Source organism: Protopterus annectens, chromosome 7.part0 (assembly GCF_019279795.1).
Source record: "Protopterus annectens isolate FY-2018-M chromosome 7.part0, PAN1.0, whole genome shotgun sequence".
NCBI lineage: Eukaryota > Metazoa > Chordata > Ceratodontiformes > Protopteridae > Protopterus > Protopterus annectens.
This window is the reverse complement of record NC_056739.1, coordinates 1,529,844,026-1,529,867,489: the sequence shown is the minus strand read 5'-3', so window position 1 is coordinate 1,529,867,489 and position 23,464 is coordinate 1,529,844,026. Positions and strand designations below refer to the sequence as shown.

Genomic DNA, 23,464 nt, shown 5'->3' with positions numbered 1-23,464 from the left:
TGGACAAAGATTTTTTTTACTTTGTATGTATGTAGAATTTTTTTTAAATTATACAGTTCTCATATGCGATTTAATAAGATGGAGGTCCGTGCCATTGTTTTAAATATTAAAGCTCATAATGATTTATTTACATCTAAGCTTATTCCCACTGAAATATTAAAGTATTTTTATGTAGCCACACCAGTTTATGGGTTCTTAGGTATACACAAGGCTAATGACCACCATGGCCTTTAGAAGCGTAAATGTGCAATCCAACCTAATTGTGTTCCTATGTATCATGGGAACTTATTACAATAGGGTACGTTAGTAAGGAAGATTCTACAAGTTATGTGGTGGGAGTGGGATGTTCCTACATGTCCAATTGTATTGGGATGCAAATGTCTATATATGTGAAGAATGCTTCACAACCTTTATTACATACTGAATTATATATTTTAAAAAGACAAAGAACAACTTATTAAGGGTTTTTACAAATGGTATATGAACTTAAGTTCAACTGACAATTTTTTTTTTATTTTTATGTTGGATGTTTCTCTTTTCACAGTTATTCCTAATGCAACTGGTATACAGAATGTTTGTTTCTGTCATCAAAAAATATTTGTCTAATGCTCAAATAAATTTGGTATGCTTATACTGACTTTCTTTTAGAGAATAACATGTTCTTGTTTGACAATGATTATTATTTACAATGGACTGATGTGCGAATAGTTATGCTAATATGGCAAGTTCTGTATTTGAAGATCAATACGTGTCTAACAATGATAGGTTTAAAATATATATGCATTCATATTTTAGACTTGTGTATATTTTTATATTGAACCACGATACCACACCAAGAACTTTATTAGATAAAGCTTTCAGGTATACACCCTTCATCAGTATGAGTATTACAAAAAAATGTAACATTTAAATAGGAGAATATAAAATCACATGCTTCAGCCCATCCCACTCCCTAATTAACAATCAAAACTAAAAGTAATATACAACTCATAAAGGTCAAAAATAAAAAATACTAAAAATCTTACTTTACATAAAAACTCTTCTGCTTAAAATAAAACATAAAAAATTATTAATAACTTATACAAATATTATATAAGTATTTAATATATCTATACACAATAAAGAAGTCACTGGTAGCATCTAACATCCTATGGTGTACTACATCAGGTTCTAGAAACTTGTCATAACCTATTAAAGCTTCTCTCTCTGCCTTTTAACTAACACTGGCTTTAAACTAACCGCATTATTTAAGCCAGGGGGTACATCCGCCTGTAGCCTAATAATCCACTCAAGTTCTCTCAACTCCAAAAGATTGTTAATGTCACCTTTCCTTAAACTCACTGCCATTTTACTTAATACCCTAAATTTAAATACATGTATTTCACCTTTTTCCATGGCATGCTTACTCAGAGCATGTCAATACTTTTCTTCTTACTTCAGATTTATGCTCCACTATTCTCTCTCTCAGTTTTCTGATCGTTTTGCCCACATAGAACGATGTACATAAAGTACACGTAGCTAGATACACTATCTTTTCCTCATTACAAGCAGTTAATGTTTTTATAGCAAATACTTCTCCTGTTACTGGATGTTGAAATTTAGTGTCTCCTTCATATAAATCATTGCAACAGGAACAATTATAACATTTAATCATCCCTTCTAAATAATTTTTTCTTTTAGTTTTAACCGGAAAGTCTTTATAGCATATTTTTTGCTTCAGAGCTTCACAGCTCCTGTAAGCAAACCTTGGTTTATCACCTACAATTGATTTTATCTCAGGCATAGCCAATAAAATTGGTCAATTCCTTTCTATTATATTACATACACTCCGTGTATTTAAATTGTATGTTGTCATATACCTCAAAGCTTCAACAACTGCAGGTGAATCATCATTTGTTTTCTCATTACCAACCGCCAATATTGGTCTATAATCAATCTGTCTACCATCTATTACTTCCTCCCTTCTTATTTATCAAATGTTTAGAATAACCACTTCTCTCAAACTCTAATGACATAATTTCTACCTGTTCAGAAAAAACATCCTCAACTGTGTTCAGCTTACTCAACCTTATAAATTGGGCTTTAATTATTCCTTTAAAAATATGTGGAGCATGCATACTGTCCCTATTCACATACCTCAAAGCATCTACCTCTTTTCTGAACACCTTACATTCTAATCTGCTATTAACCTTAAACAGCGTTACATCCAATAAATTCATACTACTAACTGAAGCCTCCATTTTAAACTTTAAAATGTCAGTTTAGCTATTGAGGTATTGTACATAAGCTTCCAATTCCAATAGGGATCCTTTCCATATCATAAAACAATCGTCCACAAATCTTTTGTAGAACAACATTTTCTCATTTGAGTAACTGCTTTCATTTCTCCCACTCAAAGCACAAGATTAGCATACGTGTTGGCAATGGGAGTACCCATTGCCACACCTGTAAGCTGCAGAAAAGGTTGTGCATCAAAAATAAAAACATTGTGCAACAAGACTACTTCCAAAAGAGAACAGATGGTCTCAATGTCTCTTCCAACCATCCTCACCTCCTTATTCAAAAAATCACGTATAGCGTTAATCCCATAATCATTGGGAATAACAGTGAAAAGTGAGGTGATGTCCATAGTAACCATAATATATTCAGCCACATTATTACTCAACTGCCAGTTATAAAGACTACCTAAAAAATCATTCGTATCCTTTAACACAGTGGGACAGATATCCAAATATTGCACCAAAACATTTTGTAAGTATTTGGAAATTGGTTCTGTCACCCATCCCCCACCCGAGACAATAGGTCTCAAGGGTGGGTTGGTGATATTTTTATGTATTTTTGGGATACCATATATTTGAGGTGTTCTGGGGCAAGGAACAGTCAAATAATTAAATAATTCCACACTCAGATCATCATTAATCTGAAGCTCATAAACAGCCATATTAAATTCAGTTACTACTTGTTGAACTTCCACAAAGGAAATTCTCCTAAATGTATTTAAATCATTCAATAACAGTTTAAAGTTTTCAAAGTATTCATCCTTCTCCATTACCACAATTGCTCCCCCTTTGTCAGCTTGCTTTATTATTATAGTATCACATGCTTGTAATTCCCTTAAGGCCAAGTGTTCAGCAAAAGTTGTGTTATAAAACCTTTTACGAACAGCACTACTATTATAGTAAAGTCGTAATTCACGTTCAACAATACTAGAAAATGCATTTAAAGTAGGGCATAATACTTGCATGAAGACGCTTAACTTTCTACAAACTGGCTTATACATACCATCATTTTTAAAAATCAATTTGAGACTAACCAAACGCGCGAACATTTTCAGGTCTATAATTGCTTGTACAATGTCATCCCTTGTATTCGGAATGAACTTTAAGCCTTTACTTAATAATAGTTGCGCTTCTGTCAATAGAACCTTAGAGAGTTGATAAATGCTCTGAGTAAGCATGCCATGGAAAAAGGTGAAAGACATGTATTTAAATTTAGGGTATTAAGTAAAATGGCAGTGAGTTTAAGGAAAGGTGACATTAACAATCTTTTGGAGTTGAGAGAACTTGAGCGGATTATTAGGCTACAGGCGGATGTACCCCCTGGCTTAAATAATGCGGTTAGTTTAAAGCCAGTGTTAGTTAAAAGGCAGAGAGAGAAGCTTTAATAGGTTATGACAAGTTTCTAGAACCTGATGTAGTACACCATAGAATGTTAGATGCTACCAGTGACTTCTTTATTGTGTATAGATATATTAAATACTTATATAATATTTGTATAAGTTATTAATAATTTTTTATGTTTTATTTTAAGCAGAAGAGTTTTTATGTAAAGTAAGATTTTTGTCCTTTTTAGTATTTTTTATTTTATTTTTGACCTTTATGAGTTGTATATTACTTTTAGTTTTGATAATTAGGGAGTGGGATGGGCTGAAGCATGTGATTTTATATTCTCCTATTTAAATGTTGATTTTTTTGTATTGACTCATACTGATGAATGGTGTAGACCCGAAAGCTTTATCTAATAAAGTTCTTGGTGTGGTATCGTGGTTCAGCTGAATTATAGCAGTAACACCTACTGTTGTTTATATTTTTATATTAACAGGTCATGAAGTAGAACTTATTTTATTTAGAGAATATCTTCAATCTACTACTTAGATTAGATTTGTGCACAGTAAACCTACCTATTGGATTTCTAGATGTGACATTATGCAAAGATGAAAATGTATTTGTTAATAATAAATTGTATCAAAAGTTTGTAAAAAGAACACATTTCTGAAGGGATAGAATGCATACCTCATATGCTTTCAGGATCGTTAAGACTCAATTAAAAGCTCAACTTCATGAAGTTCTAAATAAGTTGAGTTATGTATTTATACAGACAGGATATAATAAATATAAAGCAGAAAGTGAGACACAAGAGGTTCAAGGCTGTATGTGTACAGTAATGCATCCCTTTTCCAAATCTTTATATAATAACATATAGACCGCAGTCATAATATTGCTAAATTTAGATTATCTATACATTTTTCAAAAAATATGTGGGATGTATGTAAGGTTATAAATAAAAACTGGAACATTATCAAGACTGATAGTGTGTTAGGGAGATAGTTGGTGAAATGCCTTTGTATGCATTTAAGAATAAAGGGAATCTTAAGACGCAACTCTGTTAAAAGGATATGTGATGCCCAGTTAAAGGTATCTCTAAATGAACAGGGATGGTCCCATGTTATAACTGTAATCAATGCAAATGGATTTCTAAAACGGATACCTCTGTACACCCTTGTATAAAAACATCTTATAAACTCTATACTTGGGCAGACTGCAAGACTAGGAATTTAGTTTATAGTCTGATGTGTGATGCACTTGCACTGGATTTTATGTAGGTAAGAAAAAGATCCTTGAAACAATGAATAAGTGTGCATATTTATAATATAAATGAAGAGATTGTGTATTTGAGTTCTTTGATTTTTGAATAAATGGTTTGTCTGCTTAATTCCTAGTGGTGTTCCATTTTGCATATTTGGACTTTGCTGCTTACCAGTATCTTTTTTTTCTTTGTCAGAAGAAAGATGTGTTGAACTGAATGTGTTGAACTGAAGCGAGGGAAAACGAATCTCACCAAAAAACACTAAGTAGGGTCCCCTATGTTAGACCTTTAGAGTTCTGGGTAGGATCATCTAGTTATCAACATGCAAAAAATCAAAAGAAGCAATCAAATTTGAACATCAGTTTATTTTACATTTTTTCCTCAAAGTATTTGCAGGACATTAACACTGGAAAAAATAAGGTTGCTGCACATACCTCTTCCAAGCCGAGCTGTAAGTATTCAATAATTCTATATGGGTTTCTTCTGCAGACTAATTGTTCTGTCTTGATCAACTAAAAAAAGAAGTTTTTAGCAATTAAGTAAGAGTGATATATTCCACCATTAGGGGTACAATGATTACATCCATGGTTTTATTTACAAACATTTCAGAATATTCTGCACATTATGTGCAGTCCTCATGCATAGTGCACTTGCAGCTTATACTAGTAACCGTGCCATTATCCCATACAAAATTCCCCATTACTTACTTACACATATAGCTCCACTCTATATTCTTCATAAAAAAGCCAATTCAGAAAAATAAATAAATACAGTTTTAACACCCATTTCCAATCTTAAAACAATGTGACAGTTAAGCAGTGCTGTTCTCTCTGAAGTCCATTATTTTCACAATTCTGCATTGAGTAAAACACAATCCCTTTATACACTGGATTGTTTACAACAGCTACATTTTCTGTGTTCCAGTGCTGTAGCTACAGTATACACAATAAATACAAACAATAATTACTTTTATTTAAAAGTAGACTGTTAAGCTGGGACACTATTTTAAAAATAGACGGATCTACGTTAATATAAAATCTTAGCTTCTTTTACTTTTTCATACACTTACAAATATACAAAAGGCATCCAATTCACATTGTTTGATAAAGCAGACTATTTTAAATTACCACCCCAATAAAAGGTGTTAGTAAAAGCATTAGCACACAATTCCTTCATTCGACTCACAAATCATAGTGAAAACTTGTCAACTACACAGTTCATCTGAAATAGAACAGATTTTAAGATGCAAGGGGTAGCATGCTCCCAGTCACCACCCAAAACCATATATACATATACAATCCCTAAGAATGCACAACACTGAGGAAAAGGAAGAATTTTCCTTAATCCCAATATCCGCTGATCTTGCGTTACCAATGACAGTTCACAGTCACTTGCCAGCACACTTGCAAGCAACCACATGCACACACTTCCACACAACTGATCACACCCAGACACAAACTAACCTTTCAGTACATACACATGCATACAGACACACTCACCATCCACTTCATACATTTCATACTAAAACAAACACTTATCATCAGCAATAACTCTGACACTTTCTCAGCTTAAATACCGCAGATACATGGCAATGTATAAAGATTAAGTATACCTTGAAAAATGGGACTAAAACTCCTGATATGACAAATCATCCTCGCAATTAAGTTGACTGCACCTCACTGTATGCGATGACATAAGTTCACAGATTCATAGGCAATTACTAGGCTAGCTACCTTTGTGGGCCATTTTAAACCTAACCAATTTCCCTTTTAGTGCTCAAAATAACCAATACCATTTGGTTACAGATTGGCCTTACCTATCCCATGGTTGATAATTAGATATTACCCCTAAAGAGAATAACTGGGATCATAGCATAGATAATTTGAGGGATTTCATGCAAGGAATAAAGTATTTAGGAGCTGCATCTGCCCATTAATAGTACAGGGGGCAGTACTGGGGCAGATTTTCTGTTTCCTATTCATAGATCTAAGCTGCAGTGAAAATGAACAGGGATGAACTTTGTTTAATGTGGATGGGAAGTCTGTTCCATAGCAGCAGTATCCTCTGCAAAATATACCTGTCCCTCCAAACCGTTCTGTTGATGTTGCGGAAGATGCCTAAACCGAGCATTTCTGATGCCATTACACTTGCTAACGTGCAGTAAATCCATAGGTTGGAGGATGCCCTGCATGCCATACAAAGATCACCTCTTAGCAGTCTGTAGGATATGGAGTACAATGACAAGAGCTTTGAGTTGGTCCACTTACGACATGCTTAGACCTGGTATCCTTTTAGTACGGTATCTCTGTGGGCTTTTCAGCTGTTGCATGTGTCTGGACAGATACATGCCAAAGGCATTACCTTTAATGACTGGCCTAATGGGGGAGGGGTAAAGGGGGGGAATGACATCCCTAGATCTATTTCAGTCCTGGTTATCTGTCCAACTGTAGGAGGACTATGGGCAAGAGAGAGAAACTAAAATGACCCACCTGGTTTTCAAAAAGCATGCGAGTCTGCTGTTTAGAGAACACTTGTGAACAGGATACACAGCTTAGCAGAGAGAGAGATGCACACACAGAATTAGGAGATGGCTACAAAGTAAGACACAGATGGGGGAAATGAACAGCCTTTGTCCAAAGAAAGCTTATAAATCAGTATAATGCAATAGTTCAGCCCTTGTCCATTTTTACCAGTAATTATATATGCCTACTCAACATACTGTTTATGTGAAACTTGATAACATATCCCCCCAAGTTGTGTGCCCTCAGGGGAGGCTACATTACGTAAGAGAATGGGAAAAGGTGAAGACACCTTCATTGTGGGGTATGGAGAGCCTGGCTTCTAGGTCATCCAGGCCCACAATGTTTTTTTTCTATTATTGATAGAAAGGTCCAATGTTTAATCATAACTCAAGTAAAAACATCTGTCCTGTATCAGATCTGCAAAAGGGGAAATAAAAAGATATTTGAGTTAGGAACAAGCTTGCCTACCTTCTTATAAGAGACAAAATATCTTTGCGGAAAGACAATTGCACCAAGAATGATGCCATCAAAGATCATTCTTTCAGTTTATAAATATATTTGGTCTAGACTTGGCACAGATGATGTTTCAAGCAAAAATATATATTGAGTACTTGCAGTGTTATAAATCAACTAAACTTTGCAATATGGCAAAACAGGTGGGTCATAATGCAGGAAAAAAAAGAAATTGAAGTAATCAGTCGATCATGAAGCAGTCAATTATCACAAGGCTGCAGAATGAGTCAGTAGGACGGTGGGTGAAAACAGACTGGTATCGTCAGCAGAACAGCAGTCAAGTTACTGTATTTACTACTCAAGTAACAGAGTACAGCAATAAGTCCAGTTTTGAAAGCTGCATTATCCTGAGCAGCAGAAACAGTGAAGGCAGATAAACACCAAGAAATCCATTTCACAGCCTCGATTCCAAGCTATGTGAGACAATGCAAGAGAACATTATCATGTATACAAGGAATAGATGAGAGATAGGGAATGTGATATAAACTTTCACATTGTCTCTAAAATGTAAACAAGATATTTAAATTAATGTCTAGGTGTAAGTGGACACAAGAGGCTACAAGGGGTATGAAAAGCACCATTGCTTCACAAAGAGTGTAGAAGGTATATGAAGCACGATTATAACACAGAGAGCAGAGGAGTTCAACAGAATGCAGAACAGGCATAAGAAAACTAACAGAAGGAATAAGGTGGTGCCACGAGCAAAGTAGGTGCAATCTAGCTTTGTGTTCAGTTCCAAGATGGGGCATTTTCTGTGCAGAGTATGCATATCCCTTCTGTGTCCTCATCAGTTTTTATATTTGTTGGGTTTCCTCACACATTCAAAAGTCAAGTAGACAGGTGAAGTGATGATAATCCAAACTACCTGTAGGGTGTGTGCGTGTGTGTATATATACACCCTCACACGTGTGTACACATATTGAGCAATATGCATGTATGTATGTATGTGTCTCTCTCTCTCTCTCTCTCTCTATTTCTTGGGAAGGACTGATCTCCTGTGCAGGACTGACTCCTGCTTTACAACTGCTTCTGGGATATATTCCATTATGCTGCAATCCTGAAAAGGAAAATTAAAGAATGATTAAGTTAATTCTGCCAAGTAAGAACATTTTTCATTCAGGAAGAAAATGTCCCCCTCATATGCAGCACTTCACACCAACTGTGAATGAGTAATTTTTGGATAAAAGGATACATGTTTGTGTTCAGATTTTCTTTTTTTTTTAAAGCATTTTTCTTAAAAGCAGGTGATGGTCACCAGGAAAACTGGTAAAGCAAAAGAACACAGCATGTTGTAGTATGTAATGATATTACTGCACAGCTCAGTTGTTGCACTAACTGTGAAGCTGCAGGACAGCAAAATCTGCTATATTTAATGTAGAGCTGAAATACTTTTAATGACATGCACAAAAAGTTACAGAATGCTGGCTAGAGCTACAGGTCACTTAGTGAGATGAGAATTTAGCTGAAATCCCTAACTTGTATCCCAGGACAGTAATCTAAGAAAAGGGCCAGGAATAGGTTCATTAACAATCAGTCTACAGACCATTACAAGCATAGTAAAAAAAAACCCTATTCAAAAGTTTCCTCAAGGAGGGCAAGACAAGATAGCCTGGGAGAGAATTTAAGGCCGCCCATCCAGTTATCTAGGTTTACTTTGATGGCAGTAAGGGGGCTGCTCTGCTTGACATGCAGTGCAAGTTAGTTTCCGAAGTGAAGGGTATATGTTGGGATAGGAGTCTACCATTCGAACATGTCCTACTTATCAGTTAATGAAGGTTTAGTTCCTTTAACCAGGAGTTTTTTCTGTAAAGGAACAGGAGGACAAAGAGGGTGGAATCTCTTATGGCTCAAAAGCCTAGACACAGATCTTCATGAAGGAGTCCATAAAAGACTGAGTACAGAGAGGGCTGCCAGTCTGCCCTGATAACTAAAAAGATCAGTGGCCTCAAAAGTATTAGTTGAGTAATATGTTTACACAATACATGCCAAAATGTACAATATGTTCAGTAATGGGTCTGATGTGATAGGTATCAACATGTAAATTGGAATTAAGACTTCTTTAATTTCCGAAGGCATCTACACCAAATTCAAAGAAGCCACATAGAATGTTTTCTAAAGTAATCTGTCTTAATGGTCAAACAGTAAGGAATTATTCAGCAAGAGTGCCCAGATCCCATATGACAGTGGCTGACTGGAGGGGTATCATCTACATGGTATGTGAAAATGTTTTGTTTACAAAAATGAACTGTTACTTTTTTTTTTTTTAATTTAATCTGAGGAAATTTTTTTTTTACCAAAATGAACTATGCTACATTATTTTAATTTGATTTGAGACTACTGTCCCTGCACCAATTGTTAACATGGTCTAATGGAATTCAATAAAAAGGCAAACAAAATGAAAAATAAAAAAATTCTACATTCACATAACCCTGTAACTATACTGCAGTATTTGCTAACTTAATAAAAAAAATCATAAAAGATATTGAGTTTCCCGACTCACATACGTAACAAGTTACCTCAGTGAATACACCACTTGGCGCTACCCTGTTTTTCTTTCCCCTGTTAGCTGCTTCCCTGTGCAGATGCTGCAAATACACTCTATTTACTCATTAGTGGTCTTCATTTGTGACATTTTATAAACTGCAGGACATTAATGAGACAAACTTGCTGTGATAGGTTTGTAAAGGGAGTGAGGCCAAAGTCTAGACTTCTGAAAAGTGACAAGAAACAGGTAAAACCATGGCACGGCTTTCTTATCCTCACATTTATGTAAATTATATGTCATTCAAATTTAATCTACAGAAAGTACACAGGATGTACCTTGTATGGAACAAATACAACTCCTATCATAGTTTGAGCCTAGCTCACCAAATCAAAAGTTAGAGTACCAGAAGAAACTGCAGAAACTTTTATTTTCCTTTTAAGAAACATGGGGTTATAATAAATTGGAGGGAATCCAAGAAGTATCCTCCTTGCATGGGGGAGGGGGCTCTGCCTTGCCACAAGAACACTTGTTTCTTTTTATTGGGAGGGGTGGGGTTCAGACAAGATATCAATGATGATGACTGCCATATTCATCTAATACATTACTACTAGCTGACTGCATCTGAAAATTTCTTAACTAAGCTATAAACGGATCCATACTTGTAGTCAGATTATTCAATGGTATACCTACATGCTAACTATGTTGCATTGATTGTTACTGTCTCTTGCATAGGTTGCGGCTGTTAATAGTCCATGGACTAGTCCACATACCCAGTAAACAATGCAAAAACAGATAAATAAATCACAACATTAGCTCATACGGATCTCAGCAGGTCAAAAGTCAGAAGTGAGGTCATTTGTCAGTAGGATCCCATGGGAAACTACTGGCAGTGCTAGTTCATAGGTGTTTACTACACGAACGACCACGGGGCCTTTTTAAGCCTAGCCATGCATCCCAAATCTTTGACAAGTTCTGATATGCTTGATAAGTGTAAGCAGGGGCTTGAGAGATGAAACATTTACAAGCTAGAGTCTGGGAGATGAACCATTTACAGATTGCCTGTGTCCACTAGAGACATAGGTGCCAAACCAGAGATGAATTTCCTGTTTCCCATCCAATTGTCCAAGTAGCACTTGAATTGGGTTATGGAGGAACTCTGCTTCACATGGATGAGGAGCTGTCCCAGAAACAGGGTGATCTCTGGGATACATACCTGTCTCTCCAGCAGGTCCTATTTACATCACAGGCAAGGTTCAAGTCCTTAGAGTGGTTAATTCTGCTGCTGTTTGTTTTGCGGATATGCAGGAGGTCCATCAGAGTGGGGTCTGACAATGCCCTGTTTGTCAGGCACAGAGCTCCCCTCAAAAGCCTGTAGGAGACAAAATGCAGGGATAGAGCCTTAAGGCTGTTTTGCATGGGACATTTTACTTAAGCCCTATATTCCTTTACTGAGGAACCTATGTGGATGTTCCAATTGTTGGATATGCTTGGTTAGATACATAAAGGGGGGTTTTGTACTCAATGACAGGTCTGATGAATGCAGAATACAATGAAACAATGACTTCCTTGGACTTAAATGCCATACCTTTGTTTATAAGTAGCGCAACAGAAGGTTTTCCTCACTACTATAAACATGTGACGGCCAAGGGCTAAATTACTATCTGTGTGTCCCTAAGTTCCTGACTATGGGGTTAACTCTAATTGTCAATATGATAGTTACCAGGAGTGGATGACTTCCCGAAGAATATTATTATGCATCTTTTGGCATTTAATTTTAGTCCATGTCTCTGACACTTGCTGTTTGTCTATGTCATCCTCTCCTGCAGAACATTTGTGTCAGTGTGGGATTCAATGACCGCTCCTAATTTGCAATCATCTGCAAATTTAGTCAGCCAGAGACCAGTGACATTGGCCTTGACTTCAGAGAAGCAAATGCAAAAAAGGAGCGGTCCAAGGACCAATACCCGAGGGACCCCACTTGTGACTGGCCTCTTTGTAGAGGTAGACTCCCTAATTTTAACTTCCCGGGTCCTGTCTGTGAGCTAGTTGGCTAGCCACTGTGTGACATACAAGTTTGTACCTAACCTTTTGAGTTTGTCAACAATGCCCGACTGGAGTATTGTGTCAAACGCCTTGGCCACGTCAAGATAGGCAGTGTGAACCATTTTGCCCTCATCCACTGCTTTGATAACCTTCTCAAAGAAGTCCACCAGGTCGAGCAGGCATGATCTGCTCTTGACTAAACCAAACTGGGCTGGGTCCAGTGTCTGAAGGTTTACTATTTCACTACTGATCATTTCCATGGCTTTACATATATGATTAGTAAGACTTGTGGGTCTGTAGATAGCCCACCTCTGTGCAGAGGGATGAATGTTGCTGTTCTCCATTCATGAGGCATGAAGCCCGTTAGGAGGCTACAGTTAAATAGCAATTCCAGAGGTCTTGATAGGTCATTTTTCATGCTATTTAGAAGGCATACTGGGATTCTGTATTTTCCCACTGATGCAATGTTCTTGGCCTTAGCAGAGGGAGTTATATTTGATGGTATTTCCTGAGGGAAGGTTGAGGGGGATAGAAGGGTAAAGTCAGAGCTAAATTTATCAGCCAGTAGGTTTGCTATATCTTCTGGCTCAGTATAGGTGGCTCCATTTACAAAGAGCTCTGCACACAACTGTGTATTGCCTTTGAGGTTGCAGACGTAGCTAAAGAATGCCTTGTGGTTGTCCTAGACCTGGGAGGCCAAATTCACCTCAAGTGCAGCTTTGGTAGACTTTATTTGTCCTCTGAGATGTCTGTTCAGTTTGATGAGTGCTTTTAAAACTGCTGGGTGCTGCACCTCCTAATTTCTGCCATGCTTTTCTTCCTTCTGTTATACAGCCTACTGATGTTGCGATTCCACCAGGGTGGCTTGTTTTTTTTTTTTTTTTTTAGTTAGTTCTGTACGTCTTCCTGGTGGGTACAGCTACCTCTATGCAGCTATCAACATACTTGTACAGGGTTTCTGTGAACAATTTTACATAAGTAGCAGTGTTCTCAGGATTTACAGGGGCTTGAAACTTTGCCAAGTTATCATTTAATAGCAGGAGGTTAGCCTTAAGAGTAGTTTCTGAATATTCCGGGTTTAGCTGGGGTCCATGTTTTATTTTTTACTTCAAAGGAGACCATTTTGTGGTCTGACCTTACCAGGGATGACTTTACAGCAGGGGGTGTGCAGAACTCTCCCATATTAGTAAAGACCAGATCCAGTAGGGATGCACCCCTGGTTGGTGTACTGACCATCTGGTTCAGGGAGTTTGTGTTTACAAAATCCAAGAATCTCTGTGCATGTATGTTTGGTGTCGTATAGGACTCTCAGCTAAATAGCGGGGTAATTAAAGTCGCCCATCAATATGACATTGGGTTGGATGGTTAGTGTTTCTAATAAGTTTAAATACATGGTGTGCATTTCCTGGGTAATAGAGAGGGAACTATAGCTGGCAAGGAAGCGATAATGCATTTTGCCTATGGTGATCTGAACATGATGTAGCTCAAGTGCATTGTCCTGTTTGCCCAGCCTTGAGATATATTTATTCTTGATGTAAATAGAGACACCTCCACCTTTAGTCCCTGTCTGTGTAGTAGCTGGTCTATATGTGTGGAAAGCATTATAACCTTGCACTGTTGGTGTGCTCTAAGTGGCTTCACATCAAGTCTCAGTGACAGTACAGATATCAGCATTCTCTAGGGTGAAGAGAGCTTCTAGGGAATGGAGCTTTTTGTTACTCCTAGCAATGAACAGTAATACCTTTAGATTTTCTTGGTTTTGATTTGCTAAGTCAGAAGTACTTTCAGTTTGGCATTACCTAAAAAAGGCACCATGGGAGAAGACAATGTTTTAGCTAATATTGGAAAGCCTAGAGGAGAGAGGTGCAGACCATCCTTGGCAAAGAGCATGGTATATGCTGACCATCATCTTCCACCCTGACAAATAATGCACCCCCTTAGAATGGTTAAGTGCTTCTGTATCTCGTTCCACCTCTGATACTGCAGCTTATATTAAAGGCAAAAGTAGCTGCATTTGCTTCTCAGGTTTTTTACAGCAGACAAAGTACAAAGCCACTATAACTGTGATTCAGCAAGAGACACTAGTATCATGAACAGTTGTTAAAGGGCATAAAAACCAGGCAGAAGTTGCAGGATGACACAAAAGAACACATGCTGTTAATCTTAAGCATTACATTTTGAACTATTGTTCTTCAATTCTAAGCTGACTGGTGGTAATGACTTTTACTTAAAAGAAGTTGCTGTTACATCAGGAGTTTAGCTATTTATAACAAAATGGTTATGTCAAATAATAAAAATGTGAATTAACAAATTTGAGGAAAAAAATTATAATTTGACTAAGGATGATTTTGAGACCGAGAAATTTTAATTCAAAAAGATGTATCATGTTATGAAACCTGATAAGGACAGTGGGGTATAGTTTTAAGAAATGCCATGGACTATTCATGTAAAATGTTTGGTGATTTACTGAATGATGAGATGTACCAGGTAGTATCACTAACCAAAGTTCATTATCCTTACAGGATGACTGAGTTAGCACTTAGATAGTTGTTTAATGAAATAACCGATTTGAAACTGTTAGATTACCTTTTAATGGAAAAACTGGTGGTTATACTTTTTTGGCATCCTTAAAGTTCATAATGATGTTTGTGATCTAGCCCTTTAGAATATTTCTGCAAAGGGGGAGAGTGATGAGAAAAACTAATCCCCTCATTTTTTGGATAAGATATGGGAAGCGAAGTTTAAATTAAAATGCTATTTTAGTTATGGGCAATATTCAGCAACTATACACAATGATTTCCTCACTCACTGGGTATGGTACGACATTTTTATTTTATGGGCAGGTGATGATGCAGATATAAGGAAATTTTTTAAATATTTGGATACAACCATAAACTTATTAAAGTTTAATTTTTTATCGACTGAATCTTCCATAAATTATCTTGATGTTGAATTGTTTAAGAGACCAGAGTTATCTAAGAATTATTTTCATTTTTGTAGCTGCATTCCTTCACTCAAAAGAAAAGTACTGTAAAAGGAAAATATGTCATTTTGACTAGACTGGTGCCAGAGGATGAAAGTCTATTCGAGAATGAATAAATCTTAAATTATTGTGTTTGTTTAGAGAATAACCTACTAATTTGTTTAGAGAATAACCTACTAATTTGGTTGACTCCATACTGCATGAAGTTCTCATGGACAGGGGATTGCAAGTTTGCTCCTATCCTTAGGAAGCAGACAGCTACAAAAGCTTGTACTAATAGAATACAACATACTAAAAGTATGGTTTTACATTATTCTACTGATACCAAAGACATCAAGCACATTACCGTTAGAAATTTGAAATCTGCTTTAGCCAGTAAAAATCTTTTTTTTTTCTCCAAAACTCTATTTCGTTTTATAATTAACAAAATAAAACAATCACACAACATAGCAGGTGATAGACAACAGAAGTTCTGTATAAGCGTTATTATATAACGAAAAAAAACAACCTAATAACCTATATACACAAGTGCCATTGATTATGATCAAGACAAGAGAATCCTGCTGCAAAGAGAGAAAGAAAAAGAATAAAATGACTTCAAATAACAAACATAAAAATATACCAACAAAGGGAAAAAAAAAGAAAAAAACTTAGTGTATATATTATCATAACCCTCCTCCGAGCCTTCTTGATAAACATAAAATAACAAGGCAAAACCCAAGTCAAGATGCAATATGGAGGGTTTACTTAGAGATCAAGGGGAATATCAATGACCAGGTTATGAAATTCAACTATACTTAAGTATGAATAAAGGAGGATATCTCAATCATCTGTTAAGAGGAAAATAAAATCCCAAAGGTTTTGATAAGCCACTCTCTTGCGAGGACCTATTATTATCATTTTCTGGGAGGTAATGTATTTAATTGCCAGAATTCTAAATTCTCTCCATGATAACTTTGATCGATCCATCCAATGTTTAGTAATATAGAATTGTATTAGAAGACAAAGGGTGATAAGTGCTCTAAGTCTAAGAGATGTCATGCTAATCCTAGTAACATGCAGCAAGGCCATTTCCCAAGATAAAGTAGATTTATGGTAGCCCATTTTGTCAAGCCTTACCTTGAGAGAACACCATAAGCTATGAGAGTATCTACAAAACCACAGAATGTGAATGATATCAGCGTGGGGGTATGAGCAACAGGAACATAAAGTGGATACAGATGTGTTAAATTTATTTAGGTGGACTGGAGTTAAATATAGGTTATTAGTAATCATGAAGTGGGTGCAAGTAAATTTCTTAAATGTTTAAGTGTAGACTTTGACATAATTTTCTGTTGGGGAGAGAAATTAACTCCTTGTTGATCCCAGTAATCTGCAAAGATGATTTTCCCTTTATTTAGGTAAGTGGAAAAGGATTTATAAGATACAGAGAGCATATTTTTACTGGAATTAAGGTTTTGTAATAGATGTGCTACAGTATCAATTTCAGTATCCGAGCTGGGAAACTTTTGGAGAAAGAATGAAGTGAGATCTCTCAACTGTCTTAAGATAATGATATATGCTTTGGACAAAGATAAAGCTTCCCCAAGTTCCATTAACGAGATGTGCTTAAACTTGTATAAGTCCCATAAGGTATAATCTTTAATCAATGGAAAGTTGTTTAAGTTAATCATTTTATTGTTCATTTTTACATTTGGATTGAGATGAAAGGGTTGAAATAATAGGAGAGCGTTCACTAAATTCAAGGAATGGAAGAGATCTTGACAGGTTTTGATTAAACCCTTTAGAGCATTATGTAGTTTTAATTCTTTAAAGATAGGTTTACTCAGGAATGGCAGGGATTTAGGGTTAATATCATTGCTGATCACATGATTATACCACATTTTAATCCATAGGGGTGCCCATGAAGAAAAGTTTGGAATATGGTTGGCAATGGCAAATATTCTATTAGAATGGACAATTCTATAATAGAGAATGAAGTTGGGCATCACCATACCCCCCACAGATTTAGGTAGTGTAAGTCTATGATATGAAATTCTGACTGATTTAGGATACCAGACAAATTTTGCAATGTCTTTCTGAATCCTATTAAGGAAAGTACTTGTGACCGGGGATAGAAAGGAATTAAAAAGATAAACAATTTTGGGAAGTATATTCATTTTGACTATAGAAATTTTTGAGAGCATAGAGAGCTTTAATTGCTGCCATCTCGAAATGTCCTGAGACATAGAGATCCATAACTTTGACAAGTTAGATTGTAAAAGAGAGGAGTATGAGTGGTCATATGAGACCCCTAAATAATCAAGGGAGTAGCTGATACGAAAGGATAGATCTGGAAATAGGTGCTGACAATGTGCTATAGGATTGATCGGGAAAACAAGGGATTTATTTATATTAACTTTGTAGTCAGAAATTGAGACAAAGGTGTTCAGAGAATTAACTATTTTCATAGCGTCAGATGTAGGGTGCATAAAATAAAGATTAAGATAGTCTGCAAAGGCTGTAAAGCTAATATTAGTGTTGCATATTCTAGGAATAGAGTGATAAGTTTTCTGAACTACAAACAAAAGAAAGGCTTCTAAGTATAAATTGAACAGTAGGGGAGAGAGAGGGCATCCCTGTCTAGTGCCATTTGTAATCTTTATGGGTTGAGAATATTTTTTATTTATGTATAAACAAGTATATGAACTACTGTATAGGATCTTAATCAACTTAATAAAATCGGGGGGGGATCAAATTTCGATAAAACCAAAAATAAAAAATTCCAGTTTACCCGGTCAAATGCCTTACAAACATCTAACACCAAAGCATACTTAGGATTTCTTTCTTTTTTGGATATCTTTATTATAGTTTCTAATGTTAGGGTATTGTCCCATGTATGTCTGCTGGCCATACATCCAGTTTGCTCTGGGGAAATTAAGTCATTCATAATTTTCTTAAGCCTATTAGCGAGTATGGAAGAAAAATTTTTTATATCAACATTCATAAGAGATATCGGTCTATAGCTATTGACATTAGTATTGTCTGAAGTGTTTTTGGGGATCAAAATGGTTTTAGAGTGATTGATGTATAAATCCATTATACCTTTACTAGAAAAAGATTTAAATGGTTCTAATAAGATAGGAACCAGGGTATCCTTGAATGTTTTATAGAACTCAGATGTATCCATCTGGGCCAGGAACTTTCCCAGACTTCAGGTTACGTATGGCATCCAGAATTTCATTATTGGTTATCGAAACTGATAAAAGGTCCTTCTGTAATTTGGTTATTTTTGGGAAGGTAATCTCATTTAGAAATTTTTCCATCTCTTCCCTTGGAGGAAGCAGGTTATTGTTTGCATAGATTTCCGTGTATATTTGGTGAAATAGATGGAATATCTGTTCATCAGATCTATAAATCATGCTATTGTGTTGAATGCAGGATATTCTGGGGGACCTGGGTGTATTAAGAATTATTCTGGCGAGGGCATTGGAAGGGGTTTGTAGGTACTCTGAAAATTTCGAGATATATCGGAATTCTTGGATAGATAGATTTGATTGATGATGTTCAAACAGTTCTTTTTGTTTAAACTGTAACTCCTTTTTGGTAGTTAAAGAGTAATTATCTATAAGTTTACCCTCCAAGGATTTAATCTCAGAGGTTAGAACTGTCAATTTGTTATTACGTAATTTTTTTTAAGAAAACTAGCTTTCCTGATAAGTATTCCCCTAATTACAGCCTTCCCTGCTTCCCATCTAATATCAAAGGGAATATCTCCATCATGTGATGCCCCAAACAGGTCGTTAAGTGTATCTTTGATTACTATCATTAGAAACTGTTCTTTAAGTAAGTTACTGTTTAAGGACCAATTGGATACTTTATACATTGAGGACAAGTTGAGATTTAGACTTATCTCCAGTTCTATTTTTGAATGATCAGAGAGGAATCTAGGTTCCTTTAAGAATTTGATTTGTCTATTAACTAATATGTTTGAAATTAGAAAGAAATCTATGCGAGACCAGGACTGGTGGCATTTAGAAAAATAAGTAAAGTGATTGGATTTGTTATTACCAGCTTCAGTACTAAACACAATTGGGTCTATTAAATCAAAATCCGCTATTAAATCTAAGAGAGCCCTACAAAAACCTGTGAATAAGAGAATTTGGTCTTACATAATCGGTCTACATTAGGGTTCAAAACTGTGTTCCAGTCCCCACCTAAAACAAAATTGTGATTTGGGAACTTAAGGAGGAGGTTGTAAATAGTCATAATGAAATCCAGTTGTCCTGAACAAGGACCATAAATGTTTAGAAATAGTACAGGATCTTTTAAGGTATGTGAAAGACATGTAAAGTATCACCACCTTCCGTCATGATCTGATCCTTTAGAAATAATCTGTAATTGAAAGGATTTTTTAATAATAATTGCCACACCCTTGGAATTGTGGTTAACACCAGAAGGGATAATGTCTCTAATCCATGTCTTCTTTATATCATTGACCCATTCATTATTTAGCATGTGTGTCTCCTGCAAAAAACATAGATCCGATTTGGACTTAAATAAAAGATGCATTACTAGATTTTTCTTATTTTTATCATGAAGTCCCCTCACATTCCATGAAGAAACATTCCAGGTACTATTCATAAAAACTGAATGTAATAAAGTGAAATATATAGGTAGTGTTAAATGGAGTCAAAGGTGAGAAAAAAACATATAATAAAAAGAATAATGCAGCATATTGTAGATAAATGGCACAAAATACCCTCAATTTTATCCCCGTGCTTAACCACACCACTATAACAATTGAGAGAATGCAAAAATAGAATATTTTAAGTAATCGTAAATCAATACAAGATTTAGTAATTATTACTAAAAGTGATACAATAAGGATATTACTATATTTACAATTAATATACAATCTCAATCCAATTCCGAACCAGGCCATCTATACCCTGCTTAATATATCCTAATAGCTTCCAGTATTTGTCAGATAACTTATCACGGTAAAGATCACATATTTAAATACAGCATTAGAATTAGTAAGCTATATCGGTATTGGGTTGAAATTATACAAGTAGGTTGCACTCATACCAAATGCATCAATAACAGCATATTTCTTTTCAGCAATCACTAAGATGTTAGCTACGAGGAGTTAAACAGGACTAACCAGAGAGAAAAAAAAAACGGAGATTACAGCACAGTTATTGTAATTAGACAACACAAGAGCAGCTTCGTTTTAGCACCTGACGAGCCTTCCTATCAACACCTAGTTATTTTGAAGTAGTCCTAAACGACTTCACGTTCTGGTCTATACAGAATAGTATACCCCGATCTGTCAGTTGTAACACAATGACAACATAGATTGAAAGCACACAGTACCTGCTATTAAAAATGTTAACGCTGGTAGATTTAGGTAAAGCGTCCAATAAAGTATATTTGTCAGGCTTATAGTTCAGGCAAAGCCATTACCACTAAGTTCTGTGTTATACAGCGATCAGCGAAAATAGTCTTCATACCTGAAGCCAATAGTGTTCATGTTAGGGAGCGATCGTGGTTAAGACAAACAGGATGCAGGAAGTCTATTTCCATCTTCTGAGGTGCATTAACCAAAATAAGGTAAGCCAACCTAATAAAGGGACCCTCAGTCAACCGGAACTAAAAATATGTTCCTATCGTTTAAAACAGAATCATACTTTTGAAGTAAATCAGGACATACAAAGCTTAGAAATAAGCCAGCATAACACTAACGCTGGAGGGATATACCTAAAAGTTGGGACATCAGTCCTTGGAGCGAAAGCACAGGAAGAAAATCCGCGGTTGGAAGGAGCTGAGCCAAAGCATTTCACGAAAATAGCTTCCGCTTCTTTAGGGGATGACATAGAGAACTTTATTTCTTTATGATTAAAGGACAACGTAGAGGGAAATTTCATATGGAATTTAACTTTCCGAAGAATAAGGTCAGCACAATAGGGGGCAAGTTTACGTCGCATCTCCCTTATTTCAAGGGGAAGATCTTGTGCAATTGTGATTACTTGATTGTTCCATGAGAATTGTTTTATTTTCTTATAAGCTGCTAAAATAGATTGAACGTCCTGATAATTGAGCAACTTCACATAAACTGGTCTTGGTAATGCATTCGATTGCTGCCTCAGGAGAGCTCTGTGTGCTCTCTCAATGATGTACTTGTGTGGGGAGTTTATTTCTTAACATAAGTTATTAAAAATTTGAGCAGTGACTTCTATAGGTTGGTTTGGTTCATAGTTTTCACTTAGACCCCTTACAATCAAGTTATTCCTCCTGCTTCTCGCTTCGAGATCTAAGATTTTAGCTTGCATGTCGCTAATTGCTTTATCTTTCGACTGGAGAGCTTCTTTCTTATGGTCGATTTCAAACTCATTTGACTTAGATCTTTCTTCTACTAGATCTAGTCTATCAGCAGTTTTGTTGATTGTTAGACCGAAGGAATTCATTTTGGCAGATAGTTCCTGAATGGCTTCTTGCAGTGGTGAGAGTGCACATTTTAATTCATCCACTAGTAGTGAACCTTCGGCCTTTTGTTTGATCGGCTCTTTTATTTGTTCCTGAACTGATTTTGATGATCTTAGCCTTTTTGCTTCCTTCTCCGGCGATGTGGAAATAGCAGACAGTTTGGATTTCGTAGTTTGAGTGTCCATATTTTCAGATTCTCTTGGCATTTTGTACACTGTTATTAGTTCTTATGGGTGCTGTCACTAGATACGGTGCTGAAATTAGGGCCTCTATACAGCCACGTGTAGGTTCGCTCGCAACTTGTAATAGGTTAAAATAGGCAGTTAACGCAGATTAGAATTGTTAATATATTCTCAGAGATCTCAAAAGAGTGAGCGTTAAAGGAGAATTCCCAGTTGTATACGTTTTTAGCCTGTAGAAAGCTGAAATATAGGTTTGACCTAAAAGAAGTAGCTGGAGCTAGAAGGAGAGGGTGCTTCTCAGACGACCACCATCTTGGAATCCAGTAAAAATCTTTTAAACTGGGTGATGCTCCCAGATTTGTTTGTAAATAACATCAACAGTTTGTATGAGAACATGAAATCAGGTAAATGTACTACAGGTTTCATGAAAAAAAATTGCAGGGCTTGTAAACAATGCAGATTTATGAGAGCTCAAGTCCAATTGTTCACAATTACCAGGGAGTTATTCCTTGTCCTGGGTGTTTTAACTGTACTATTGCTGGTATGGTGGTGTGGAGTTTACATGTCTTCTCAGCAGTTGGGTGGGCGTTCGAAAGACATGCGTAAATGGGCGTGCCTTCGTTGAAGGCTGGACATCGAGCTAGCACCTCGGCGTTCGTGAAAAATCTACTGCCAATCATTAGTGGACTGGAGTTCCGCTGTGGCGACCCCTAACCGGGAAAAGCCAAAAGACTACAACATTGCTGGTATGGCATATGCTGCCACTAGCAGAGATTATCATTTTACACTGGCAAAACTGACAGAAGGTTACAGCAAGGTATATATGAACATTTATACAGTACAGCCTGGGAAAACAAGAATGATGTACGTAAATAATCAACCTATTGCAAAGGGTTATGAAATATGAATTTGAAAGTTGAATTTCTCACTGTTCAAAAAGTTAATAAAAACCACAGGGGGGAGATTAGGCAACTGGGAAAATAACCTTGAACACAGGAAATTAATTTGGCAAAGTAAATTAAATGTATCCCTATTTCCTGGAAAACAAGTTAGTTTTTAACGTAATTACAGGCAAAATAGAAACATTCTATTTTAATGAGAAAAAGCACACAGATCTGTGTGGCATTTCTAAGAAATATAATTCTTGCAATTATTTTTATTAAAATCAGAACATGACTATAGTGCTTTTCTAAGATATGATATTATCAATACAAGAGAGTCTGCAGTTTTGTTAGTAGTCATCAATAGACTAAGCTGTGACTTAAAGTGAGAGATTTTCTTGTGAGCTTGCTAGGGAACTATCTGGAGGTAACAGATAACTGCCAAAGAGAAATATTCCTAGACATTCATGACACCTGTTTACCAAGATCTGACCCTGAAGCTATATTCTACTACTACTATG

At 36.1% G+C, this 23,464-nt stretch overlaps 1 protein-coding gene across 1 annotated transcript in view; it reads right to left on the bottom strand.

Annotated features, from left to right (window-relative positions):
• Window positions 1–23,464, bottom strand: part of TSEN2 (tRNA splicing endonuclease subunit 2) — a 456,866-nt gene that overhangs the window by 361,814 nt on the left and 71,588 nt on the right. The window contains exon 5 of the mRNA XM_044078068.1: window positions 5,301–5,378. Coding sequence (XP_043934003.1) covers window positions 5,301–5,378 — 78 coding nt within the window. The remainder of the gene's footprint in view (window positions 1–5,300; window positions 5,379–23,464) is intronic.